The 26,362-nt window shown below is 45.2% G+C and overlaps 1 protein-coding gene across 5 annotated transcripts in view; it reads right to left on the bottom strand.

Annotated features, from left to right (window-relative positions):
• Positions 1 to 26,362, bottom strand: part of PDE4A (phosphodiesterase 4A) — a 164,555-nt gene that overhangs the window by 8,310 nt on the left and 129,883 nt on the right. For all 5 annotated transcript variants that reach the window (XM_033925326.1, XM_033925327.1, XM_033925329.1 and 2 more), the window contains 4 exons: positions 10,644 to 10,737; positions 1,379 to 1,566; positions 1,027 to 1,125; positions 342 to 506 (listed from right to left, as the gene is read on the bottom strand). In XM_033925326.1, coding sequence (XP_033781217.1) covers positions 342 to 506; positions 1,027 to 1,125; positions 1,379 to 1,566; positions 10,644 to 10,737 — 546 coding nt within the window. The remainder of the gene's footprint in view (positions 1 to 341; positions 507 to 1,026; positions 1,126 to 1,378; positions 1,567 to 10,643; positions 10,738 to 26,362) is intronic.

Here is a 26,362-nt window from a genome sequence, read left to right as displayed (position 1 = left end):
AACTCTCCATCTCCTGCACATGGATCTGACATCCCTCCCTTCCCCTCCCCATGGGTCTGGCATCCCTCCCTTCCCCTCCGCATAGGTTTGTCATCCCTCCCTTCTCCTCCACAAGGTCTGGCATCCCTCCCTTCCCCTACAAGTCTGGCACCTCTCTCTCTTTTCCCTTCCAACCCACTGTCTTCCAAACTTGAAACAGATCACCAGCAGTGGCAGTGATGAGAAGATGTCTATGGGCACTGTTCAAAAGTCAAGCAATGAGAAGGAATGACTGACTGCCTAGCTTCAGTGAGTTGCTGTCATGACAGGTAAGAGCTGGAGAGGCATATATGTGCCCTTACATCTACAGCAGGTGTAGAGAGCAGCGCATGCGTTGACTGCATGACATCGGCGGCGTGAAGGCTGTTGTGGTATGCTACGTCCGCATGGTAGTGGTCTTCTAGGGTCATGGTGTAAGTGATCAAAGTATCAATCGGGATCTTGAAGGTTTTCGGTAGCTCTCTCTCCTGTGCAGTAAAAAAAAAAAAAAGCAACCCAAAAAAGGAGGGTGGGGAGAAAGGGTTAATGAGTGAAACGGGTTGCAGTAGCAGAAACTGGACAAGCTTAAGACATGCCATATTTTCTCTGGGTAATTTCATAACAGGTCACCTATTTTAAGGCTACTCTATAAAGACAGTATAGGAGCCAAGGAAAACTCAGTTCTTTCCTGCTAATTTTCTTTCCTGTAGTCCCGCCAGATCAGTCCAGAACTTGTGGGTGTTATGGCTACACTGGCTCACCACAGAATAAGTACAATAGGGTCTTTCTAGACCCCGCTAACTTGTCATGGCTCTTACCACCTGTAAGGATAGCCACTCTCCGTATCTATTCAGCCACAAACCCTTTTTGCCAAAACTACCAACAAGGCGGCAGTTCAGTGAGGCTGGTATCTGTCCCGGCTTCAAACAGCCATCTAAAAGTTATGAACTGTAACCCAGTGTGCTTTCATGCCTTTGTAGCACTGACTGAAGAAACAGCCACGCTCACCTGAAATATTGTATACATTATACAGCTCAGTGGCCGGTTATTGGAGAATTCTGCCACTCGGAAAGTGTTAAGGCCCCATTTGTTTAAATTTTCTAGTTCCTAAAAGAAAAAAAAAATATATTTCAGCAAAGATTTCCGTGTTTTAATAAGTGAGGAGAAGAGCTAGCCTTTCTCTTTTGGGATGGAGGCGAGTCTCAACGTGCTATATCTTGGCATCCGGTTGGAGACTACCTACAAAATCCCAGCTGGTACGAGGAAAAGCACAACACGTGAAGCCCGACTTCCCCCGGTTCTTAATCCATTTGCAAATAAATCAAATCAAACTTCAAAGCTGGGACAAGAGCCGAATTACCTGGCCGAGAGCCTCCTCCTGGTCCGTCTTGACCCCAAACCTAGGGATGCTGGAGTTGGACAGGCTGGAGCCGTGCGTCAGCTTTTTCACGCCGCTGATCTGGGACATGGGCTGCTGCTCCTGCTGCTTCCGTTTCTTCTCTCGTTCCTTCTGGGTAGGGGAAGGGAGGTCCACATCGTTCTGCTTATCTGTTCCACGACAACAAAAGAAGGAAGGTTAAAGCAATAACCACACACTGGCCTGGTATTCTGACTCTGACGGTTACGATGGTCTTATTCTCATCTCTCCTCATCTTATTGCACCAGTGTGACTATTCCCACTTGGTGGCATTGCCTCCACACCTTATCTACATAGAGAGGGTAAGAAACTGTCTACCATTGGACCCATCCCATGGAATGCCAAAATCCCCTTATGCTCAAGCCTTGCATTGAAGAATGCTACTGTAGAAGGACCAAGGTTGAGAAGGACACGGGATGGTTTTCTGTGGTTTTCCATGGGGACGGAGATAAATTCTGTCATCATGTCATAAAATCCGGGAGTTAGGCCTGGCACCTAATTTTCAGTACTGACTGTGAAACTAACAGCTTGGTTTTCTTGCCTTTCTCTAGAGTACCCTTTGTGGGTCCTGTCAGACTCTGCCCTTTGACATCTTTTGACAAAATAATACATCCTTCGTCTCGTGGCCACGCTGGTTTTCAGAATCTCTTTCCAAGTGCGTCTTTAGCTCGTCACAATGCGCCGACACTCAGTTGTTAATTTTGGAGGGTGGGGGTAACCGTATAAAGATGCACCTTTATGTCCGCTTTGTCCGTCTCAACGAGATTGTAAGCTCATTCGAGCAGGGACTGTGTCTTCCATGGGTTGGTGTATAGCGCTACGCAGAGCTGGTAGCACTACAGGAATGATATGTAGTCGTGGTAATCCCTATAGGTCCATGCAGAGGGGGTGCACTGAAGGGATCAGCCTCTGTTTGGGCTCTCTTTCCAGTACGCACCAGCACAGGGGTTGTAAGCAGCCCAGTCTTTACAAGAATAAAAAGCAAAAAAAAAAATTCACGTAGCTCCATAGGGGCCGACGGGCGCTTAACGAGGAGATTTCTAAACTCCTGCAGGGAGCCATCACCAGCTTGTGCAGTGTGTGGTTACAAGAAGAGAAATGAAGGAAGATTTAATTTACACAAACATTTGCTTAAGGCTTCGAGGTTTTGCCTTTTGACATCAGTCGGGCTGGCTGTGGTCTCACCTGGGGCTGCATTCTGCAATCCGTTTCCCCTTTTTATAACAATTTTTCTGCATCTGGCACTGAGAAAGCAAACACGGTAAAGAGCTCACATGCGCCCCCTTCTCCTAAGCTAAAAAAATGAAAAGAGATTTTATGGGTTCTTTTTTTTTTCTTTCTTTCTTTTAAAGTGGCGGAAAAGGATGAACCTTTCATATCCTGATGCTTATGTGAAAAGATTCGCTGCACACGTGTTTCTTGGAGCTGAAAATGCATCCCTAGTGAGGATGCTCTGCCTGTCCCAGAAGTGATGCCTTTGAGGAAGCCTTCTAAGGGTCTCCCCCCCCCCTCTCCAAATTCACGACAGCTCTCCTTCCATTCTACAACCGCCCAAATCTTTTGCATGCGAATCTGAGAAGTCAGTGACAGGGCAGGGATGTCAATAGCAACCAGTAGGTAAAAATGTTTTGGCCGAGACCACCAACTCATTTCACACAGGCCAATTGGACATTCCTACGATCTGGAGCTGGTTTTGAACTCAGGATCCAGTGAGCACTCCAGCACTGTGCGATCTGAGCTCCCCCTTCAAGCCCGGACAACAGGTGAAAGAGAAACCTCATCTCCGGTGCCTACTTGCCCTGCCTCCCTGTCACAATTCATTTTATCTCAATTCTGCAGTAAACAGCCTGGAAATAATCCTATTCCCGTTTCTTACCAAACCTCTGGAACAGCCTACCTCCTCATATCAGAGTTTTTTAAAGGATTTCTTAACTTTAGAAAAGCTGTAAAAACCTCCCTCAATCCTTCACCAGAATCAGTAATTAATGCGTTCAATTCTGGTCTCATCTCAAGAAAGATATAGTGGCGGTAGAAAAGGTTCAAAGAAGAGTGACCAAGATGGAACTCCTCTCGTATGAGGAAAGACTAAAACGGTTAGGGCTCTTCAGCATGGAAAAGAGACGGCTGAGAGGAGATAGGATCGAAGTCTACAAAATCCTGAGTGGAGTAGAACGGGTACAAGTGGATCGATTTCTCACTCCGTCAAAAATTACAAAGACTAGGGGACGCTCGATGAAGCTACAGGGAAACACTTTTAAAACCAATAGGAGGAAATATTTTTTCACTCAGAGAATAGTTAAGCTCTGGAATGCGTTGCCAGAGGATGTGGTAAGAGCGGATAGTGTTGCTGGTTTTAAGAAAGGTTTGGACAAATTCCTGGAGGAAAAGTCCATAGTCTGTTATGAGAAAGACATGGGGGAAGCCAGCAGTGGCCCTGGATCGGTAGCATGGAATGTTGCTACTCCTTGGGTTTTGGCCAAGTACTAGGGACCTGGATTGGCCACCGTGAGAACGGGCTACTGGACTTGATGGACCATTGGTCTGACCCAGTAAGGCTATTCTTATGTTCAAGTTCCTGGAGGAAAAGTCCATAGTCTGTTATGAGAAAGACATGGGGGAAGCCAGCAGTGGCCCTGGATCGGTAGCATGGAATGTTGCTACTCCATGGGTTTTGGCCAGTACTAGTGACCTGGATTGGCCACCAGAAGATGGGATACTGGGCTAAATGGACCAGTAAAGCTAGTTTTACGTTCTTATCCTATATGAAGATATATTGCAACACACTGTATGTAAACCCTTTATTGTAAAACTGTGAATGTAATTGTAACCCATTCTAAGCTCTTGGGGAGAACAGGATATAAATCTAAATAAATAAATATCCAGGGATGCACAGACGGACAGCTGTTAACTGATGTAGTTGTGTTCTGCATAGAGAGAGTAGAGAGGGACAGAAAGAGAGAGAGAAAGGGGGGGGAGAGAGAGAAAGACTGGAGAAACTGGGTCTCTTTTCCCTGGAGAAGAAGGGATATGATAGAGACTTATAAGATCATGAAGGGCATAGAGAGAGTAGAGAGGGACAAATTCTTCAAACTTTCGAACAATAAAAGAACAAGAGGGCGTTCGGAAAAGTTGACAGGGGACAGATTCAAAATGAATGCCAGGAAGTTCTTCTTTACCCAACGTGTGGTGGACACCTGGAATGCGCTTCCAGAGAGCGTAATAGGGCAGAGTACGGTACTGGGGTTCAAGAAAGGATTGGACAAATTCCTGCTGGAAAAGGGGATAGAGGGGTATAGATAGAAGATTACTGCACAGGTCCTGGACCTGTTGGGCCGCCGCGTGAGCGGACGATGGACCTCAGGTCTGACCCAGTGGAGGCATTGCTTATGTTCTTTTGCCTCCATGAAAGATAGGCGCCAGAAATATAGAGCAAGGCTTTCCAGGCCTACATTTCCGACACCTGTCTTTGTCGTAGTCATAGTCGAGTTTGTCGGCCTAAAGCCCCAATGTAGGTGCGATTCTGGAGTGTATTATTTAGGCGCTGGTAGGCATTTTAATGTTGCGGGTTGTTTTTGCCGTTTTAAACGGTGTTTGTTAACTTAGACACTAGTAGGGTGGCATTTCTAGAATTTCCCCGTAAGTGGCTGTGGTTGATCGTGTGCTGAAAACTTATACACCGCTACTAATGACTGGGGAGTCAATTCAGAGTGGTTTACATGAGCATTTTAAGCTGGTTTTTAAAAATTCTACTAATGTCGCAGAGTTTCTAATAAGCAGCGGAAGGTCATTCCGCAGCTTGGGGGCCAATGTAATGAAAAGCAACGACGGGAGGATGATAACCTGATCTCCGATAAAAGGTAGACGTGCTGTCAGGTTGTCATCTGCAGAGTGGAGTGGTTGAGGAGGGGGTGGAAGGAATGATCAATCTGTTAAGGCGAGAGGGGGCTGCGGGAGAATGAGATTTGTATACCAGTGTTAGAATTAAAATGCCTAGTTACATATTTAGGGGTTAAATATGTGTTTTATTCTCCTGAACAGCTTCGAGCTTTCTTGGATTTGAAGACGTTGGGCCACGGGGAATGTTTAGGCTTAGAAATGAGAACAGCAGTTTGAAAAAGGGATTCTCAAAAATGCTGTTAAAGCCTTTCCTGATTGATTAATTATATGTGTAATAAGTTTCTCTTCTTAGTGGAATTCCTGTCTTATAAATTGAGGAGCTATAGATTGTTTCTTTATTGTATAAAGATTTGGATTCTTTTTCCTTTATCCAATTTAAGCTGTATTGCTTTCGCAAGAGTTAATTCTTGTAAATTTTGAAAACTGATTAAAAAAAAAAAAAAAAAAAGATTTGCCTCATAGATGCCGACAGTGTCCATCTCATTCTCCAAGACCAAATTCGTGGCCACTGAGATGCAGAAATTTGTTGCTTAATCTCAATACTCCAAATGTCTCTAAGACCATTTTTTGGTTTTTATTCCTATATCCAGATATTAATTTATACCTGAATGTGGCTTAATGCTCTTTTTGTTACATAGAGCTTTCTGGACCCCTGTTCATTTACAAAAGTTAGATAGCTCTAAGTCTAATAAATGCTGGCATTGTAATCTGATCATTTAATTTACCATTGTCCCTGTATAAGATTATTTTGGAATTCAAGTAAATTGTCTATTAGAAAGCCATGTTGCATTATCCTATGATACTATTCTGTTTGGTATGTCTATGAGGAAAAAAAGTCAAATATCAGCACATAATAACAAACTATTATTAATCTTGACTGGGGTTGCCATTCAGCATATCACCAATAACTGGAAAAATTATACTAATTTTAATTATACATTTTGGTGGAATTCGGTATGCCATATTTTTAAGATGGAAAGAGCAATTGCAATACAGAAAGGGAACTATAATAATTTTATAAAGATCTGGGGGCCATTGGAACGATATTGTAAGGAGTAAACATCATTTTCCTTGGATGAATATATGTACACATAGGGGGGAGGGGTAGGGGGGAGTTTTTCTGGAAATTTCACTAAATTATATGTTTATATTATATTTATGATATAATTAATTATAATATTTGAAAGAAGGTGGGTGGGACGGATATAATTTTTATGTTTTTAGAATTATATGAGAATTACAAGTGTTATTGTTGTTACTAATGATATATTCCTGTACGCTTGCTGTAAGTTTTCAAAATGAATAAAGAATTAAAAAAAAAGAAAAAAGAATTTAAATGTCATGAGTCCTCATAGAGGCAGCCAATCTTCTAGTTTCAGGAAGGGAGTGACATGATCAAAATGAGCGGCAGATGAAAGATGTTTTACACTTGTAGATCACATTACTTACTATAGTGAATTGCAATAATCCAATTGTGAAATCACAAGAGAAAGAATTAGACTACGCAGAAGAGCCTTGGATAAAAAGGGTTTCGCTGATCTAACGTGGTGAAGTGCGAAGAACGAACAGCAGCATCGATCGGAGGTTTATAACTAAGATCTCTGTCCCAAAATGACGCCTAAAGCTTTTGCTGTGTCTGAGAATTGTAAAGGGGATCCGTTAATTAGTGGCGGGGACAGAAGAAGAGACGGTGTTGGCGAAAACCAGATGCATTCGCATACGGACGCATTTAGAACTAAGAGATTATTTTCTAAGTCAGTGGCATACGGTGTCAGGTCAAAAGCGCGCCGGGACAATTGAGCGCAGCGCAGAGGCGCGCGCCGCTCTAAATTACTGTTTTTAGGGCTCCGACGGGGGTATGGCTACTTAATAGACATCGTGCTGCATTGTGGGGGCGTTGTAACCCCCCACATTTTACTGTAAACTTCACTTTTTCCCTGTTTTTAGGGAAAAAGTTAAGTTTACAGTAAAATGTGGAGGGTTACAACCCCCCAAACCCCCCATAACGCCGGTGTGATGTCTATTAAGTAAAGTGGGGGGGTTCCCCCCCATGCCCCCCCATCGGAGCCCTAAAAACAGTAATTTAGAGTGGTGCGTGCCTCCGTGCTGCGCTCAATTGTCCGGGCGCGCCTTTATCTTTCGCGCCGTTGTCTATGAGCCGTGGCATACGTGAGAGAGGCAGTCATTTAGTTTACTGGATGCAGAAGATGAATCTGGGAACCAATAAAAGATCTGTATGTCGGCCTAGCAGAAAGGAGTACTCCTGTTGTCTTGTATTGCCGAAAGGAGAGGTGCTAGGAAGATGTTAAACAAGATAAGAGCCGTAATGGACCCCTGGAGGGCTCTGGAGAACAGGAGTTTCTGTTGAAAAATTATTAAATGAGATTTGGAACCAGGCTAAAACATTATAAGTAGAGGGTCTCTGCGCCTAACTTCTCTCATGTGCAAGGGAGTGTGACCATGGGATTCCCAGCCATTTTTGTGGCTAAGTTGGGTACAAGGATGACACCAGGGTTTGGCAGGCATAAGTCTGGTCCCCAAAGCAAAGCGCGGGATTCGCACTACGAAATACTCTGCTAAGGACACGCCCTGCAATGAAGATAAAAAGTTTAAAAAAAGATGCTCTGTGAAGTATAAATACAAAGTAAAAAAAAAAAAAAAAAAGATAAAGGAAGGATACTGTGTTTAGTATACAGAAAAGCTTTTAAAGAAAAAAAAAAAAAAATGGCACTCAGTGTAAAAAAAGAGCCCAAGAGCTTGTCTCGATGGCCAAGTAGTCGCCCATGTTGAGACAGTTGGTAGGGTATGGGGGGGATGTAGTTGAGTAAGAGTGGGTGGAAGTGGAAAGGAGGGACCTGGTTTCCCGCCGGGAGGATGGGAATGGATTGGCTGTGCAAGGGGAAGCAGGGAATGATGGGAAGGGGTTTTACAGATTGCATCCCTCCGAGGAACAGTGTGCATCTCTGTCCCTCAGAGGCAACTTTCCCGCCCACCCTCCCCTATGGATATAGGGTTCGATCAGGTGATTTGGGGGGTTTAGGGTTGTCGCAGCGGCGGTAACCCGAGCTACAAGGTTTTGGCTCATCGGAAGATGAGCGGGTATTTGGCAGTCAGCTTAGTTGAGGCCGCGGGTCAGGTGACCTTGTAAGGGGAGGGGCATGGCGGTCCATGCCTACACCCCTAGGCTCATCTGGGGATGAGCGGTTAAGTGGAAGGGAGCTCAAGTGAGCAAATATGTCTTGAGGCCCGTGGCACGGAAGAGGGGCATGGAGATCCATGCCACCCCCTAAGCTCTTGCTGAGATGGCAGGGTCAGGGGAATACAATTGTGAGTTTTGTAATTGCAATGTCTTGTAGCTCGGGGTGAAGCAGTTGTTCATTGCTTCTTGCTAGTCCCAATAAACAAAGCTGCGGCCTGATTATTACCATCTATAAAGTGTCTGTGTTTTATTTATCGATAACATTATTGCTGAGGATATAAGTGCGTAAGAAAATACTGGGAAGGAGTGTTGAAATTCCGGGTTGGGATTGGGTTTGACGGGGGGGGGGGGGGGGGGGAATGACAACTTGGCCATTCCAGATCCATTTGTTATATGAATAAGAATTAAAAAAAAAAAAGATGCTCCGTGCAGAATACAACATAAAAAAAGATTTAAAAAAAATGCTTGCAATACAAATAAAAAGAGAAAAAAAAGGAATGCTCTGTGCAGAATAAATAAAAAGGACTCTGTGCAGAGTGTCCTTTGCAAAATACGTTTAGCATGGATAAATCCTATCATCTTTACCATCTTCATGGGTGCCATTTACTGAATTCCCCCTAGAGGGCAGTATTCAACAAGCGGCACTCAGTGGTTCTTTAAACACTGCAGCTATATCGGAGACTGGACTGTACCTGGGGCACCAGGAGTCACCCGGGTAAGACAACCTCAGTTAACCAGGCAGTTATGCAGGTACCACTCCCAGAGCACTCTGGCATTAATATAACATTAAAAAGGGGGAAAAAATAATAGAATAACAATTTATCATATACAGTAAAACTTTGGTTTGCGTGCATAATTCATTTCGAATAATCCAAAACACTCGTGTATCAAAGCGAATTTCCCCATAAGAAATAACAGAACCTCCACAACCCAAAAACTTTAATACAAAATACTGTATGTACTCGTATTGCAAGACCTTGCTTGTATATCAAGTTAAAATTTAATAAAATCTTTTGCTTGTCTTGCAAAACACTTGCAGTCCAAGGTTTTACTGTATTCTGCAATATGCCCCCTCCAGTCTGATGCAGATAATAATTTCAGAAACTGATTAACAATCCAGGATTTACACTATTGTAACACCAACAACATCAAAATCAACTTGTAGCCAGCAAGAGCTTCCTAAACAAATAAATATATCTTCAGTAGAAGTCTAAATTGTTTCTAATCAGCAAACGATGGTAACATTGTAACAACTCCTTTGTCTATTTCTGCGGCCTGATAGGACAATTGTTTGTGCTGCTTTTTCCAAGGTTTCTTACCTCTCATAGAGGGAAAGATAATGCCTACAGCAAGAAATGTTCAAATAAATAGTGTGGCCAATGGCGCCCCCCCCTCTCTGCCCCCAAGCCTTCTGTGCCAACCTTCCCCCGCCCCTTCCGCGTCTCCACGCCACACTTGTGCACGCCCTTCCCACCCTGTACTTTTTCAAATCTTCACCAGCGCGAACAGCTTCTTTGGCGCGCTGGTTGCCTCTGATGTCATTTCCTGCACCCCGGAAGCAACTTCAGAGGGAGCCAGGCCAGTGCAAGCAGCAGGCTGGAGTCTGGAGAGGTGCCGGAGCCCAGATGGCGTCCAAGGTTGGTCCACACCCCCCCCCCCCCACCTTCCCTTACTTCACCACTGAGTGTGGCATCAAACCACAACAGAAGACTTTATGTACGTGACAGAAGAACTGAAATAAAATTTGAGCTGGTATAGGAAACCAATGAATTGCGCTATCTGCTTTTTCAGTAAACAGATGAAGCAGAAAACCATGTTCTGAACTGTCTGTAGATAGATGACGTTACAGTAATCTAATTCGCTCAATAAGAGAGCCTGTACTATCAGAGAAATGCTCAAAATATTTCCAAAGGCATCGCGATTTTCGCATAAGGACATGTCAGAAGATCCAGTGACGCCATTTTGTTAGGTGCTGGTGCATATCCCGTTGCAACCCAGTCAGTATGGTTAACTGGGTGGCGGCTTCCCAGTATAACTCAGGGGTATCTCCTGTAGCTCTCCATGTAAATACACTTCAAATGGTACATAGGCCAGCAATCACTGGGCACTTACCCAAAAATGTGCTGGAAATATATTCGGAGACCTGGTTCCCAGACCGGCTCATTTCGGACAGGTGGGTAAGCTCACGGTTCAGCATTCTCTTGAACTGGTAAAGAAAAGGAGACATCCAATGAGTATAAAGACCACAGGCGGGCAGAGGCCATAGATCAATACATTATAGTGAGTATAAGCAGGCAATATTGGTCTCCTTCTAGTTCAGGGGTGTCAAAGTCCCTCCTCGAGGGCCGCAATCCAGTCGGGTTTTCAGAATTTCCCCAATGAATATGCATGAGATCTATTTGCATGCACTGCTTTCATCGTATGCTAATAGATCTCATGCATATTAATCGGGGAAATCCTGAAAACCCGACTGGATTGCGGCCCTCGAGGAAGGGCTTTGACACCCCTGTTCTAGTTTAAAAGCTCTCCTATCAGCTTCTTTGAAGACGCTTTCAATTCCAAACTCCACCCTATCTTCTAAGCACCAATTTCTGCCTTATCATTCCCTCTGTAATTCCCCCACCTGAACAAAGTGTATAGATGCACCTTCTTGTCCAGTTTGACTAAGAATGTTATAATCCAGTGGTCTCAAAGTCGCAGCCCGGGGGGGCCAGATGTGGCCTGCCAGCTACTACTGGTATGTTTATCATAATCACAAAAGTAAAATAAAACAGTTTCTTGATCATTTGTCTCTTTAGCTGTAAATTACAATATTATTATTAAGACAGCCAAAAGGAAAGATTTATAAACTATAAAGAGTTTTATACCTCATGCAAAATTGTCATTTCTTTAATAAGACATTAACTATTTTTTTCTGAGGCCTTCCAAGTGGCCCTGCCAAGGGTTTGAGTTTGGGGCCACTGTTATAATGCCTCTGTATTGCTCTATGGTACAACCTCACTTTATCTCATAAAAGATATAGTGGCACTAGAAAATGTTCAAAGAAGAGTGACCAAGATGGTAAAAGGGATGGAACTCCTCTCGCATGAGGAAAGACAAAAACAGTAGGAAAAGAGACGGCTTAGGGGAGAGAGGATTGACGTCTACAAAATCCTGAGTGGAGTAGAACGGGTACAAGTGGATCGATTTTTCACTCCGTCAAAAATTACAAAGACTAGGGGATACTCGATGAAGTTACAGGGAAATACTTTTAAAAGCAATAGGAGGAAATATGTTTTCACTCAGAGAATAGTTAAGCTCTGGAATGTGTTGGCAGAGGATGTGGTGAAAGTATTTAATGTAGCTGGTTTAAAAAAAAAAAAAAAAAAAAAGTTTGGACAAGTTCCTGGAGGAAAAGTCCATAAACCGTTGTCGGGACAGACATGGGGGAAGCCACTTCTTGCCCTGGATCGGTGGCATGGAATGCTGCTACTATTTGGGTTTTTGCCAGGCACTTGTGACTTGGATTGGACCCAGTAAGGCTATTCTTATGTTCTTACGCCTTGACTAGACTGTAAGCTCTTTTGAGCAGGGACTGTCTCATTCTGTTGATTAGCAGTAAGTAGTAGCAGCAGGCGGGCAGAGGCCTTATATTAATACATTGTAGTGAGTATAAGGACCAGAGGTGGGCAGAGCCCGCATATGTTCCTTGAAAAAGGCATAGACAGCTCAGGAATAAGTATGCAGGAAGACTGGATGGATCACGCCGTGGTCTACTATGTTCAAAAGAGTAACACAGATCACTTCATCATAATCCAACCCACAAAAATAACATCATCAAAAAGAGGTTTTTAAAAATTTTTTTTGGAATAACTAATAAATTAATCAAACCACTTTTTTTTTTTGCACCTACAGTGTCAAAATCTCTAAATATCATACTATCAGCTTTGACTAATATATGATTTAAGCTGATCACACAGCACTCCAATTTATCATACCGACCATCCCAAGTAATGAATAGACCAGGAGGATGGGAAGAGGTAAAACACGGACCTCGCGGATCTAAACCCGCACGTCCTTAAAAATCCGAGGTCTGTGCCACTTGTCGTCTCTGGCTCTGACAGACCTCGATGACAATTTAGCTCTGACGGATCCTAACCTGTGCTGAGACTACAAGTGGCGCGGAACTCAGATTTTTAAGGACGTGCGGTTTTAGATCCGCGAGGTCCGTGTTTTACCCCTTCCCTAGGAGGAAGAAGTCTCCTACAGAGGCTACAAGCTCAGAACACAGAACCTCTTAGAACATATATGTTATCCTGGATTGATACAGCACCATAGAATCATCTATGTTGATCCTCCATCTAGATAAATGTTGCTGTTTCTTTTATTGATTCTATATTAATTCTAGTATCTTGAGGATGAAAAACCAGAATGAAACATAAACTAAATACTTTTAACCTGAGTTACAGTTAAATAAAATAGTTAGGGAGATTTAAGGGTGGGATGGAGGATCAACACCGATGATTCTATGGCGCTGTATCAATCCAGGACGGTTCATAGACAACCCCGCGAAAAACAAAGGCGCGTGCCGACAATTGAGCGCAAGACGGAGGCGCGCGCCAAAGAAAATTTCAGTTTTTAGGGGCTCCGACGGGGGGGTTTTGTTGGGGAGCCCCCCCAGTTTACTTAATAGAGATCGCGCCGGCGTTGTAACCCTCCACATTTTACTGTAAACTGAACTTTTTCCCTAAAAACAGGGAAAAAGTGAAGTTTTCAGTACAATGTGGGGGGTTATAACCCCCCAAACCCCTCACAACGTGGCGCGATGTCTATTAAGTAAAGTGGGGGGGTTTCCCCCCACGCCCCCCCCCCGTCGGAGCCCTAAAAACTGTAATTTTCTGCGGCGCACGCCTCCGCGCTGCGCTCAATTGTCTGCGCGCTTTTGACCTAACACCATCCAGGATAACATATATGTTCTAAGAGGTTCTGTGTTCTGAGCTTGTAGCCTCTGTAGGAGACTTCTTCCTCCTAGGGAAGGGGTAAAACACGGACCTCACGGATCTAAAACCGCACGACCTTAAAAATCCAAGGTCCGCACCACTTGTAGTCTCAGCACAGGTTAGGATCCGTCAGAGCTAAATTGTCATCGAGGTCTGTCAGAGCCAGAGACTACAAGTGGCACAGACCTCGGATTTTTAAGGACGTGCGGGTTGAGGTCCGTGTTTTACCTCTTCCCATCCTCCTGGTCTATTCATTAATTGGAGTTCTGTGTGATCAGCTTAAATCATATATTAGTCAAAGCTGATAGTATGATATTTAGAGTTTTTGACACTGTAGGTGCAAAAAAAAAAAAAAAAAGTGGTTTGATTAATTTATTAGTTATTCCAAAAACCCCTCTTTTTGATGTGGTCTCCTATGTTACCATATTGCTACATTACAGGGAGTCTAGAGCGCATTTAGAAGGACCACATGTGGGTCAGAGGGCAGAGTGTCCCTGTGGAGTCCTTGCTCCCATTCTGGAAACATCCATGTCTCAAGCCAGGCCCACTTGGTGAAGTCTGACAGGTTTGAACCGCTGGTAAAGCCACGGGGGATGGGGAACCTTGGGGGCCTGGGCCCTCCCACTTTGTGCGTGGGTCCTTTAAATGGGTGGTAGCAATGCCGAAACCCCGCCAGTCAAATAAACCCAGCGCCCCAGCTGCTCCCTTCATCTTCCGCTGCTTCTTTAATGAATCTTTGCATGTGTTCAAATTTTCTAAATTTTTATTAGGAACCCTATATGTGAGAGATTTTTTTTTTTTAGATCTTGTAGTATAGGACTTGAATTTTGTTCAATTTCTTGATTAATAAATGGGTTTCTTGATATGTAAACCTGCTTTGAACCTTGTTTGGGGATTTGGTGGGCTCTCAATTCCCATCATGATAAGTCCACGGCGTGCCTTCAGCTGCTGATGCCGAGACTTTTCAGTTCTCACTGTGGGGTCTTTTTACTAAGGCACGCTAGTCACGTTAGCATTTAGCACGCACGCAAAAACAGTTAGCATGCCTTAGTAAAAGGACCCCTGTATTTGGCTGGCGTGGTATCAGCATGCTTGCCAGCAAAGGTATGTTTAGCACATAGGGGGGGGGGTGTCGAATAAAATGATATAATACTACCATTGCATTGCTGGTTACAACATTTTATCTACGTTCCTTCCCCCCCTAAGTCTGAACTGACAGCAAATGATTAGAAGGACGTATAAAAAGCTCATTCTTGATCTTGATCTATCCTTGCCATTTTCAAAACGCAGACCCTAGAAGTCTGCTCAACACTGGCCCTACCGGAATTGCCTTTGAAGCCCACTTCAGCCCATCCAGGGTCACCAGCTGGCTCCATGGGGCGTACAATGAAGCTACCAAGTGCTAGATTTAAAACAAGCAGGAGCCAACAGTTCTTCACTCAACATGTAATTAAACAGTTGCCAGGGAATGTTTTAAAAGCAGTTAGCTTAGCAGGGTTTAAAAAAAAAAAAAAAAAAAAAAAAAAAAACACAGGTTGGATAATTTCCTAAAACAAAAGTCCATAAGCCATTATTAAGATCCACTGCTTATTCCTAGGATAAGCTGCATAAAATCTGCTTTACTCCTTGGGATCTTGTCAGGTACTTGGGTTAGCCACCGTTGAAAACAGGATACTGGGCTTGATGGACCTTCCTTCTGTCTTGCGCTAACGATGCTGGTTCTGATTCTGCAACGTACCGCACACAGATACAGGTTCAGTGAGAGGGTGGGAGGGGGACAGTATAAAGTCCAATCTGACGCAGCTCGTTCAGGTGTTCTGGAGGCAGGCAGCGAATTTCAAGGATTCAGACTGCAGGTGGCCTGACGGGGCACCAAAAAATCACCACCTGGGTAGTAGGGGGGAGGGGATAAGTGAGGTGTTCTCAAACAAAAGCTCCTCCCTTCCAGATAGGCCCCACTTCTATTTACTACAACTTTCACTGCCTTTCATTCATACTCACCTCCTGACCTCCTCAAGGTACCCTTCAGCACTTACAGGATGTGGGAAATTTACTCTCTAAACCTGGGAGCTCAGTACTTCCATTCAATGGTGTAGCATGGGTAAGTGGCACCCCTCCCTGCCCTCTTCTCCGCTCGCCACCTTCCCCCGTACCTTTTTTTTAATTTTCCAGGTGAGAGGAACAGCACAAACTTGCTGCCCACATCATGTCGGCTCTCCCTCTGATGTCACTTCCTGTCCCAAGACATGAATCAGTGAAAACCCGGCATCTTTCCCTCCAAAATAATAACACAGACCAGCCCTTCCGGATATTTTCACGTGAGAGCATGGAACGCAGCCACGAAACGACACCTCTCCGGTTCCCATAAGGCGAAGAGGGACTTTGCGAGCCAATGCGACGCCCTTGGACAGGTCCAGACTGCTTTGGAAACCTTGACAGGGGTCCCCGCTGTCATCCTTGCATCGTCACTGAATCCGACACAAACAAGGTGACCGCTGTTCCCCCCCTCCCCCGTAGGAGTTCACCCTTCTTTCATTCCAGCCCGGACTTGCCCAGGACAAGGTTAACAAATGCTTCCTTTTCTCAGAAGCGCACAGAACACTTGTGGAATACCGTTTGCAGTGAAAAATGCACCCTGGACTCTTCCCCCCCCCCCCCCCCGAAGACACAAGCATGGACTGAAATGTAAATGATGGCCATCTTTATCCTGCCGCAAGATCCCCCAGTCTCAAATTCTTTTCCCCTCACTGCAAACCCTCCAGCAGGACACATTGCCATGCCGTCACTTCCTTTTCAACGAAGAAATGCCTTCTCGTGTTGTTCTTTATTCCTCTTCCCTCCCCGCCTCTACTGAAGGCGACTCAATATTTTTGCAGAGCCTCCCTCCTTTCCCACCCCAGCCCCCCAAGCTTCACAGCCGGGCCTTTTCATCCCTGCCAGCCCTGGTGTTGTCCCAGGCTCTGGGTCAGCAAATCTATCTCGAGCTCTGCATCTTTTTCCGCCTCTCCCGTTGCTCCCTCCCTCCCGGGCTTCCAAACTGCCGAAAGCCGCATTTCTGTGTGAAATGAGAACAGAAGGTGTACATCTCTCTTTCTCAGAATCCCAGCCACAAAACAAGAACCACAACAAGGGGAGTTGTTTGTATTACCATCAGAGGAAGACTTCTCGGAGAAGCCTCCGTTGTTCTTTCTACTCCCAGGAATATTTTTGGGAGCAGCTTGCCAGTTATTGTCTCAGGGAGGGAACTTGGTGCCATGGACGCTGAAAGGAGCCAGAAAGTTTGGGGCTTTTTGTTTTGTTTTTTTTTCTTTTAAATGTAAGGCAATACAGGAGAACCAGGCCGCGAGCTGTGTTACGTAAGGCCTTTGGTTCCTGGCACATCTCGAGCACAGACTTGATCAAAACCAGACTGCCCTTGGCCGGGAAGCTGTCTCTTACAGCAAGGGCCAGACCGCCCTACTTCTCAGGAGGTCTCGGCCTCGTTAGGACAGCTTCACATATTATTCACAGCAGTTCTCAGACACCATTATAACACTCGAGAAGTTGTTCCAGAGGAATGGTGGGGTGGCTAGACTCTGCAGTTGAGTCATATTCGGTTGCTGGGTTGTTTGAAGTTGCAGAGGTCTCCTTTCACCTTTCACTGCTGGCCTTAAAATTGCTGGCGCGAATCAGCCCACGGTTCAGCTCCCTTGGTGCCGTGCTTCCCATGACACCCCCTTCCCCCCACAGGAGAAAAGGGTCTACGCAACGGCAGAGAGGCCCGGGTTGCTTCCTTTCAGCTTCCTATCTCCCAAAAACTAAACCCTCCACCCCCTCCCCCAAATTCATCTGTACTCCAAGAAGAGGCATGTTACGCTTGTCCGCCAGGTACTCTGTCAACCCAGGCGACCCTCCTTCTGCCTTCGAATGGGTCGCTAGTGTTAGAGGTCATTTTCCTGCTAATATTTCTGCTCTTCCCTGCTGGGATATTAAGCAGTGATTGCCTAATTCTGAAATACTCTGTGCCCAAAATTGCGGTGGCAGGCTGGACGTGTAAAAACATACAAGTTAGCAAACAAACGTGAGAAACATCTGGAAGGTGATGAATTCAATCCACAATTTAACCCCCTCACAAAAAAAAACAAACCCCCACAGGGGGCAAAACAGTTGCGATGCAAGCGGTGATTCCTTAACAACTGAAGAGACCCGACATGGTCTGAGTTTCGGCTGCAAAACAGCCTACTTCAGGGGGTCGCAAACATATAATGGTTATCGATCCTTTCAAAACACTCAGACAGATGGTTCGTAACAATCCACCACAAAGCCCAGATTGAGCAAACAGGATTGTGGTCTCTGCTCACAAATGAATCTCAGTAGTGCGCGGTGGGGGGGGGAGGGGGGGAAAGGAGTAAAACAGATTTTATGCTGTTTATCCTAGGAATAAGCAGTGGATTTCCCCACATCCATTTTCATAATGGCTTATGGACTTTTGTTTTAGGAAATTATCCAAACCTTTTTTTTTTTTTAAACCCTGCTAAGCTAACTGCTTCACTGCAATCTCCAGCATTGAATTCCAGAGTTTAATTACACGTTGTGTGAAGAAGTATTTTCTCAGATTTGTTTTAAATCTACTACTTCGTAGCTTCATTGCATGCCCCCTAGTCCTAGTATTTTTGGAAAGAGTAAACAAGCGATGCACATCCACCCTTTCCACTCCACTCAGTATTTTATAGACCTCTATCATATCTCCCCTGAGCTGTCTCTTCTCCAAGTGTTAATGCCAATGCCCTCTAATTGTAGCCAATTATCAGGTAGGCATGTAATGGCCCTTAGTCGGAATTCAATAACCATGGTGCACAAATTCTGTACTATGCAAATGTAAGGGAGGGGGAATGTGGGAGGGGCGTGGGAGGGTGAGAGGGTGCTATGGATACATGCAAAACTGACAACATATAGGCAGTAGCATTTATGCCAGTCTTCAATATGGCGGCCTTGCCTAGTACATCACAACAGCAATTTCATGCCAAATTGCCAATATAGAATTTGAGCTTAGTACAAAGTACCCTGGCACCTAACTTCGGATGACCCATAGAGGACTTTCCCTTTTCTGAGGCCACTCTATAGAGTGGTATGGAGTAGAGAATGATACGGTGACAAAATTCATCACCGTCCCCGTCCCCGTCCCCGCGGATAACCGCGGGAAATAATCCCATGTCATTTTCTAGTGTCTGCTTCAACCTCGGTCCTTCTACACCAGCATTCTTCAAAGCAAAGCTTGCGGGTCAGTGGTTGTGGCCATTCATACTCTGATTCTTATGGGAGCCATTGTGACATCACTGATGTGATTGGCTCTTAGGCACTGGTGGAATGAGGCATTATGACATCACAATATCTGCTCTGGATACCAGAGACTGTCATTCTGTAGTGTCTATTTCAACCTCAGTCCTTCTACACCAGCATTCTTCAAAGCAAAGCTTGCGGATCAGTGGTTGTGGCCATTCATACTCTGAGTCTTATGGGAGCCAAGGATAATGAAGCCATTGTGACATCACTGATGTGATTGGCTCTTAGGCACTGGTGGAATGAGGCATTATGACATCACAATATCTGCTCTGGATACCAGAGACTGTCATTCTGTAGTGTCTGTTTCAACCTCAGTCCTTCTACACCAGCATTCTTCAAAGCAAAGCTTGAGGGTCAGTGGTTGTGGCCATTCATACTCTGATTCTTATGGGAGCCAAGGATAATGAAGCCATTGTGACATCACTGATGTGATTGGCTCTTAGGCACTGGTGGAATGAGGCATTATGACATCACAATATCTGCTCTGGATACCAGAGACTGTCATTCTGTAGTGTCTGTTTCAACCTCAGTCCTTCTACCCCAGCATTCTTCAAAGGAAAGCTTGTGGGTCAGTGGTTGTGGCCATTCATACTCTGATTCTTATGGGAGCCAAGGATAATGAAGCCATTGTGACATCACTGATGTGATTGACATCACAAAATCTGCTCTGGATACCAGAGACTGTCATTTTCTAGTGTCTGTTTCAACCTCGGTCCTTCTACACCAGCATTCTTCAAAGCAAAGCTTGCGGGTCAGTGGTTGTGGCCATTCATACTCTGATTCTTATGTGAGCCAAGGATAATGAAGCCATTGTGACATCATTGATGTGATTGGCTCTTAGGCACTGGTGGAATGAGGCATTATGACATCACAATATCTGCTCTGGATACCAGAGACTGTCATTCTGTAGTGTCTGTTTCAACCTCAGTCCTTCTACACCAGCATTCTTCAAAGCAAAGCTTGCGGGTCAGTGGTTGTGCCCAATTATACTCTGATTCTTCCCTCTCTCCTTAAAGAATGACATGAAGATGGTTTCCCGCGGTTATCCGCGGGGACGGGAACGGTGATGAATTTTGTCACCGTGTCATTCTCTAGTATGGAGTCACTGATGGCAAAAGACTCAACACGGCCACTAGGGGCACTGCAGGTCCTGGGGAAATAACCTCGTGTGGTCAGAAAAAGCTCCACATCCCGCCGCGTCAGCTTGGACGTTTGTTAAAAGCAAGACACCGCAGTCGGCAGCCAGTGCAAGCCACAGCGATGATCCCTCAGCCAGGCCGCTCCTCACTTAGTAACGCAGCAAATGACAGCAGATAAAGATCTCAATGGTCTACCCAATAGTCACACCCATTATACATTTGGGATTAAATTGTCTCTTCTTTAATAGACCGTAGAAGTCCGCCCGCTACTGTCTTTAGGTTCCCATGGCTGGATTTGCCATTGAAGCCCAGTCCAGGCTGTCACTGGAGCTTCTATCAAAGCCCCCCCCCCCAGCTCATCCTAAACCAAATCGCCATCTACGGGACACTCAGTACCAGACCTTAGTTTGTTTCCTACCCTCCCAAGCTTTTCTGAATTCCGTCACCATTTTCCTCTCCACCACCTTCCTCGGGAGGACATTCCAGACATCCGCCACCCTCTCCGCGAAAAAAAAAAAAGAATTTTCTAACACTACTCCTAAGTCTGCCAACCCACAACCTCAATTCATGCCCTAACATCATTTTATTTCCATACACTTCTCCCTCCGTATTTGCGGTGGATGTGGGCGGCGGAACATAGCCGCGAGTACGGAAAAACTGTGAATAACTTTTTATATGTTATTCGCGGTTTTGTGTAAATGCCATCGTTTTTACTACTGAAACCGCGAATATCTTATCAACTGTTATTTGCGTTTATTTGAAAAAAGCCACTATTATTACTATTTGTGGTGGTGGGAGGGGGAGAAAAGCTTGCAAGGCCGAGGAGATTGATGATGCACCCACTCCCCGATACAGCACAGAATTACTCGGCTCGAAAAAGAAAGGGGGAGCGAGAGTTTAAATCCAAATTGATGTACCCATTAAACCAAACAACGGGAATAACAGAAAACAGAAATGAAGACAATTCCCGAATCTAAAGGTAGTGAATGCTGAAAGCTAGAGAGAACGGCTCTCGATGAGTTTCTAGCTCGCTCTCTCCTGACCACTCTACCGTGTGGTGTACTGGCGTGTGCCTAAGCTCTCCGCAGTTTGGTGGCTGCACGAGAAGACGAGAAATGTGTGTTTTCCTCCTTGTCATGGCGAATCACTTACAAGTTTCAAGTTTATTAAAAACTTGTTGTACACGCAATGTCAAATACTTCAATGCGTATGACAATTTAAAATTGGGAAACAAGCAATATAACAACCATATGCAAATAAACATACAGTGTATACGTACAAATAATTACCAGTACAAAAGGAAAGGAGGGTGAACTAAAGTTGTTAAAGAAAATAGAGATACTGGGGCGGCGACAGAGAAGAACGCGAATAGAATGCTAGGCATGATAAAGAAGGGAATCACGAGTAGATCGGAGAAAGTCATAATGCCGCTTTATAGAGCCATGGTCAGACCGCACTTGGAATACTGCGTCCAGCATTGGTCTCCATACCTAAAGAAGGATATCAAACTGCTAGAGAGGGTGCAGAGATGAGCAACAAAGCTGGTGAAAGGTATGGAGAACCTGGATTACGAGGAAAGACTTGAGAAACTGGGGTTGTTCTCCCTTGAGAAAAGGAGACTGCGAGGGGATATGATCGAGACTTTCAAATTACAAAATAGAGCAGGAAAAAACATTATTTACAATGCCCAACGTGACACGGACAAGAGGACATGGACTGAAGCTAAGGGGGGACAAGTCCAGGACAAATATCAGGAAGTTCTGCTTCACGCAACGAGTGGTGGACACCTGGAATACTCTCCCAGAGGAGGTAATTGCGGAATCCACCGTACTAGGATTTAAGGGTAAGTTAGATGTACATCTCCTTATGAGTGGCATGAAGTGACATGGGTAAGGGTAAGCTAGATGCACTTCTCTTTACAAGAAGCTTAGAGCGATATGGGGGACTAAAACTATGTCAGGGTACCGCGTGTGTGGATCGCCGGACTTGATGGACCTAGGGTCTGTTCCGGAGATGGCGCTTCTTATGTTCTTATGGTGGGTAATAGAAATTAATCTTGAAAGCATGGCTAACCCTGGAGAAGAAAAATTTTTTGGGGAATAACTAATAAATTAATCAAATTACTTTTTTTTTTGCACCTACAGTGTCAAAATCTCTAAATATCATACTATCAACTTTGACTAATATACCACCTATACGCACAGCCTGATTAAAATTAAGTATTAGAGCCTCTGCTTATGATAGAAGAATTATGCTATCTATGTCTCAAATGCGTCCCTATACAAGTCACTGGAGATTAAGATTAACAAAGTCAGCATCTATGAGTCAAACATGGTTATTTTTATTACATAGAGTGTTATGGACCCCGACGCGCTTGCAAAAGATAGATAATACTAGATCTAATAGATGTTGGCATTGTAAAATAGAAGTAGGGACATTGGATCATTTAATTTTTTTTTGTCCCTGTATAAAAGCTTTTTGGAATTTAATTTGGCCCCAAATAAATATATTACTAGAAAATCACGTAGGACTCTCATATGATACCATATTATTCGGTACTGCAATGAGAACACAGAGTCCAATATCAGCAAATAATAATAAATTACTTTTAATATTGACAGGAGTTGCCATGCAGCAAATCACACAAAATTGGAAAGATTTTACCAAACTAAATTATACATTCTGGTGGAACTCGGTATGTCACATTTACAAAATGGAGAAAATTTTGGCTTTACAACAAGGAAATATTAAAAATTTTAAGAAAATATGGGATCCATTGACTAATTATTCTAGAGATCAGATATCTTAACACATTGATAATAGTAATATAGGGTTAGGGTGGGAAATATAGATATTAATATGAAAGAAAAATGGAAAAACAATTAATAGGGGAAAGGGATGAATATTTATGATATGAATTTGTACATACATATATATTTTATTATACATTTTATAATATGTGATTCATGTATTGAAAGAATGAAAATTCTATAAATAAAAATTAAAAAAAAAACAAGTCACTTTTTAAAGAGCTTTTAACTTTTTCTAAGGAGGATTCACCACATAGGTAAATTGTTCCAGATCTGGGGTGCTAGAACCGAACAGATAGTAGATCTCCTAGTACCTATTACTTTTAAAGAAGGGATAGTCAGCAGACGGCAGGGCCCCACCGCTTGCACCCGCTATCCTGGGTGTTTGCTGGGTTGGAGTTGCTGGGAAGCAGTGATTTTGGGGGAGAAGGTATGGAAGCAGCCATTTTCAGAGTGAACGTTGGTAAGCACCACACTTTTTTATTGGTACAGTAAAAGAAAAGGAGCTTTACTCATGACCTAATTGGGGGGGGGGGGGGCCAGAGACAGCATCCGAAAAATCGCAAATAAGCAAAACTGTGCGTGCAGAAACCGCAAATACGGAGGGAGAAGCGTATTATAGTTCACAAAAGCGTCTTAAGTGGTTTGCATTAAAAAAAAATAATGTTTTTAGTCTGATGAATTTATACAACACAAAAGGAAAGCACAGTTACTTACCGTAACAGGTGTTATCCAGGGACAGCAGGCAGATATTCTTAACGTATGGGTGACGTCGCCGACGGAGCCCCGGTACGGACCTTTTTAACTAGAAAGTTCTAGTTGGCCGCACCGCGCATGCGCGAGTGCCTTCCCGCCCGACGGAGGAGTGCGTGGTCTCCAGTTAAAATAAGCCAGCTAAGAAGCCAACCCGGGGAGGTGGGAGGGTCGTAAGAATATCTGCCTGCTGTCCCTGGATAACACCTGTTACGGTAAGTAACTGTGCTTTATCCCAGGACAAGCAGGCAGCATATTCTTAACGTATGGGTGACCTCTAAGCTAACAGAGAGGGAGGAGGGATGGTTGGCCATTAGGAAAATAAATTTTGTAACACAGATTGACCAAAGTGTCCATCCCGTCTGGAGAAGGCATCCAGACAGTAGTGAGTAGTGAATGTGTGAACTGAAGACCAAGTGGCCGCCTTGCAGATTTCCTCAATAGGGGTGGAACGGAGGAAAGCCACAGAAGCAGCCATAGCTCTGACCCTGTGGGCCGTGACAGGTCCTTCCAGTGACAGGCCGGCCCGAGCATAACAGAACGCAATACAGGCAGCAAGCCAATTGGACAGCGTTCGTTTAGATACAGGATGACCCAAACGATTAGGATCGAAGGTCAGAAAGAGTTGAGGAGAGGAGCGGTGAGCCCTGGTACGGTCGAGGTAGTACGCCAGGGCACGCTTACAATCCAGCGTGTGAAGAGCCTGTTCCCCAGGATGAGAATGGGGTTTTGGGAAGAAGACAGGCAGCACTATGGACTGGTTGAGGTGAAAGGCTGAAACCACCTTAGGAAGGAATTTAGGATGGGTACGCAGAACCACCTTGTCATGGTGAAAAACAGTGAACGGTGGGTCGGCGACCAGTGCATGCAGCTCGCTAACCCTCCTGGCAGAGGTGATGGCAATGAGGAAAAACACCTTCCATGTGAGAAGTTTGAGCGAGGTAGAAGCCAGAGGCTCAAAAGGAGGTTTCATGAGGGCTGACAAAACCACGTTGAGGTCCCAGACGACTGGGGGAGGCTGAAGAGGTGGTTTGATATTGAAGAGGCCCCTCATGAACCGGGAAACCAGGGGATGAGCCGTGAGGGGTTTTCCAAGGATAGGCTCATGAAACGCAGTGATGGCACTGAGGTGGACTCTGATTGAGGTCGATTTGAGGCCAGCGTCGGAGAGAGAGAGCAAATAGTCCAGTACGGTTTCCACCGCCAGAGAGGTGGGATTGTGATGATGAAGGAGACACCAAGTGGAGAACCGGGTCCACTTCTGATGGTAACATTGGAGTGTGGAGGGTTTCCTGGAGGCATCCAAAATGCGACGGACTGGCTGAGACAGGTTTTCTGGAGAAGTCAGCCCGAGAGAAACCAAGCTGTCAGGTGGAGCGAAGACAGATTGGGATGTAGTAGAGACTGCTGTTGCTGTGTAAGAAGAGTAGGAAACACAGGTAGAGGAATGGGATCCCTGGAGCTGAGCTGAAGCAGGAGGGAGAACCAATGTTGTCTGGGCCACCGAGGGGCGATGAGAATCATGGTGGCCCTGTCCTTGCGGAGCTTGAACAGAGTCCGCAACATCAAAGGAAGTGGAGGGAAGGCATAGAGGAACCGCTCCGTCCAGTCGAGTAGGAAGGCATCCGGGGTCAGACGGTGTGGAGAGTAGAGTCTGGAGCAGAACTGGGGCAGCTGATGGTTGTGAGGAGCTGCAAAGAGGTCCACCTGAGGAGTGCCCCATCGAGCAAAGATGGAGTGGAGAGTGGGAGGATCCAGGGTCCACTCGTGAGGTTGAAGGATGCGGCTGAGTTGGTCGGCCAGGGAGTTCTGTTCGCCCTGGATATAGACCGCTTTGAGAAAAAGATTGTGGGCTGTGGCCCAGGTCCAGATTCGGAGGGCCTCCTGACATAGGAGACGGGATCCAGTGCCGCCCTGCTTGTTGATGTAGTACATGGCGACCTGGTTGTCCGTGCATAGGAGGAGAACCTGAGGGCAGAGAAGGTGTTGGAAGGCCTTGAGAGCATAGAACATGGCTCTGAGCTCCAGGAAATTGATGTGATGTTGACGCTCCTGAGGGGTCCAAAGTCCCTGGGTGCGCAGATCCCCAATGTGAGCCCCCCATGCATAGGGGGAGGCGTCCGTGGTGATGATCATGGAATGAGGAGGTGGATGCAAAAGGAGGCCCCTGGAAAGATTTGCAGAGTTCAACCACCATTGAAGAGATTGCTGAAGAGATGATGTCACAGAGATGGGATGAGAAAGAGGGTCCCTGGTCTGTGACCATTGGTTGGCGAGGGTCCATTGCGGTATCCTGAGGTGGAGTCGCGCCAGAGGAACCACATGGACTGTGGAGGCCATGTGACCCAGAAGAATCATCATCTGGCGAGCTGGGATGGATGGTAGGAGGAGCACCTGCCGACAAAGGTGAAGCAGTGTCCGGTGCCGATCGGCTGGAAGGAACGCTCTCATGGAGTTGGTATCGAGAAGTGCTCCGATGAACTGAAGGCGTTGTGTGGGAAGCAGATGCGACTTGGGATAATTGATCTCGAACCCCAAGAGATGGAGGAGAGAGATGGTGTGGTGAGTTGATTGTAGCACAAGAGGAGATGTTGCTGCTGTCACCAACCAGTCGTCTAAGTAGGGGAACACTTGTAGGTTGTGGGACCTGAGACAGGCCGCTACCACAATCAGGCACTTGGTGAACACCCTGGGTGATGATGCGAGACCAAAGGGGAGCACTTTGTACTGATAGTGGAGATTCAGTATCTGGAATCGGAGGTAGCGACGTGAAGCCTGATGCATTGGAATGTGAGTGTAGGCCTCCTTGAGGTCCAGGGAACATAGCC

The sequence above is a fragment of the Geotrypetes seraphini genome, chromosome 16, assembly GCF_902459505.1.
Source record: "Geotrypetes seraphini chromosome 16, aGeoSer1.1, whole genome shotgun sequence".
NCBI lineage: Eukaryota > Metazoa > Chordata > Amphibia > Gymnophiona > Dermophiidae > Geotrypetes > Geotrypetes seraphini.
The sequence above is the reverse complement of the archived record's forward strand: the minus strand, read 5'-3'. Positions and strand labels throughout refer to the sequence as shown.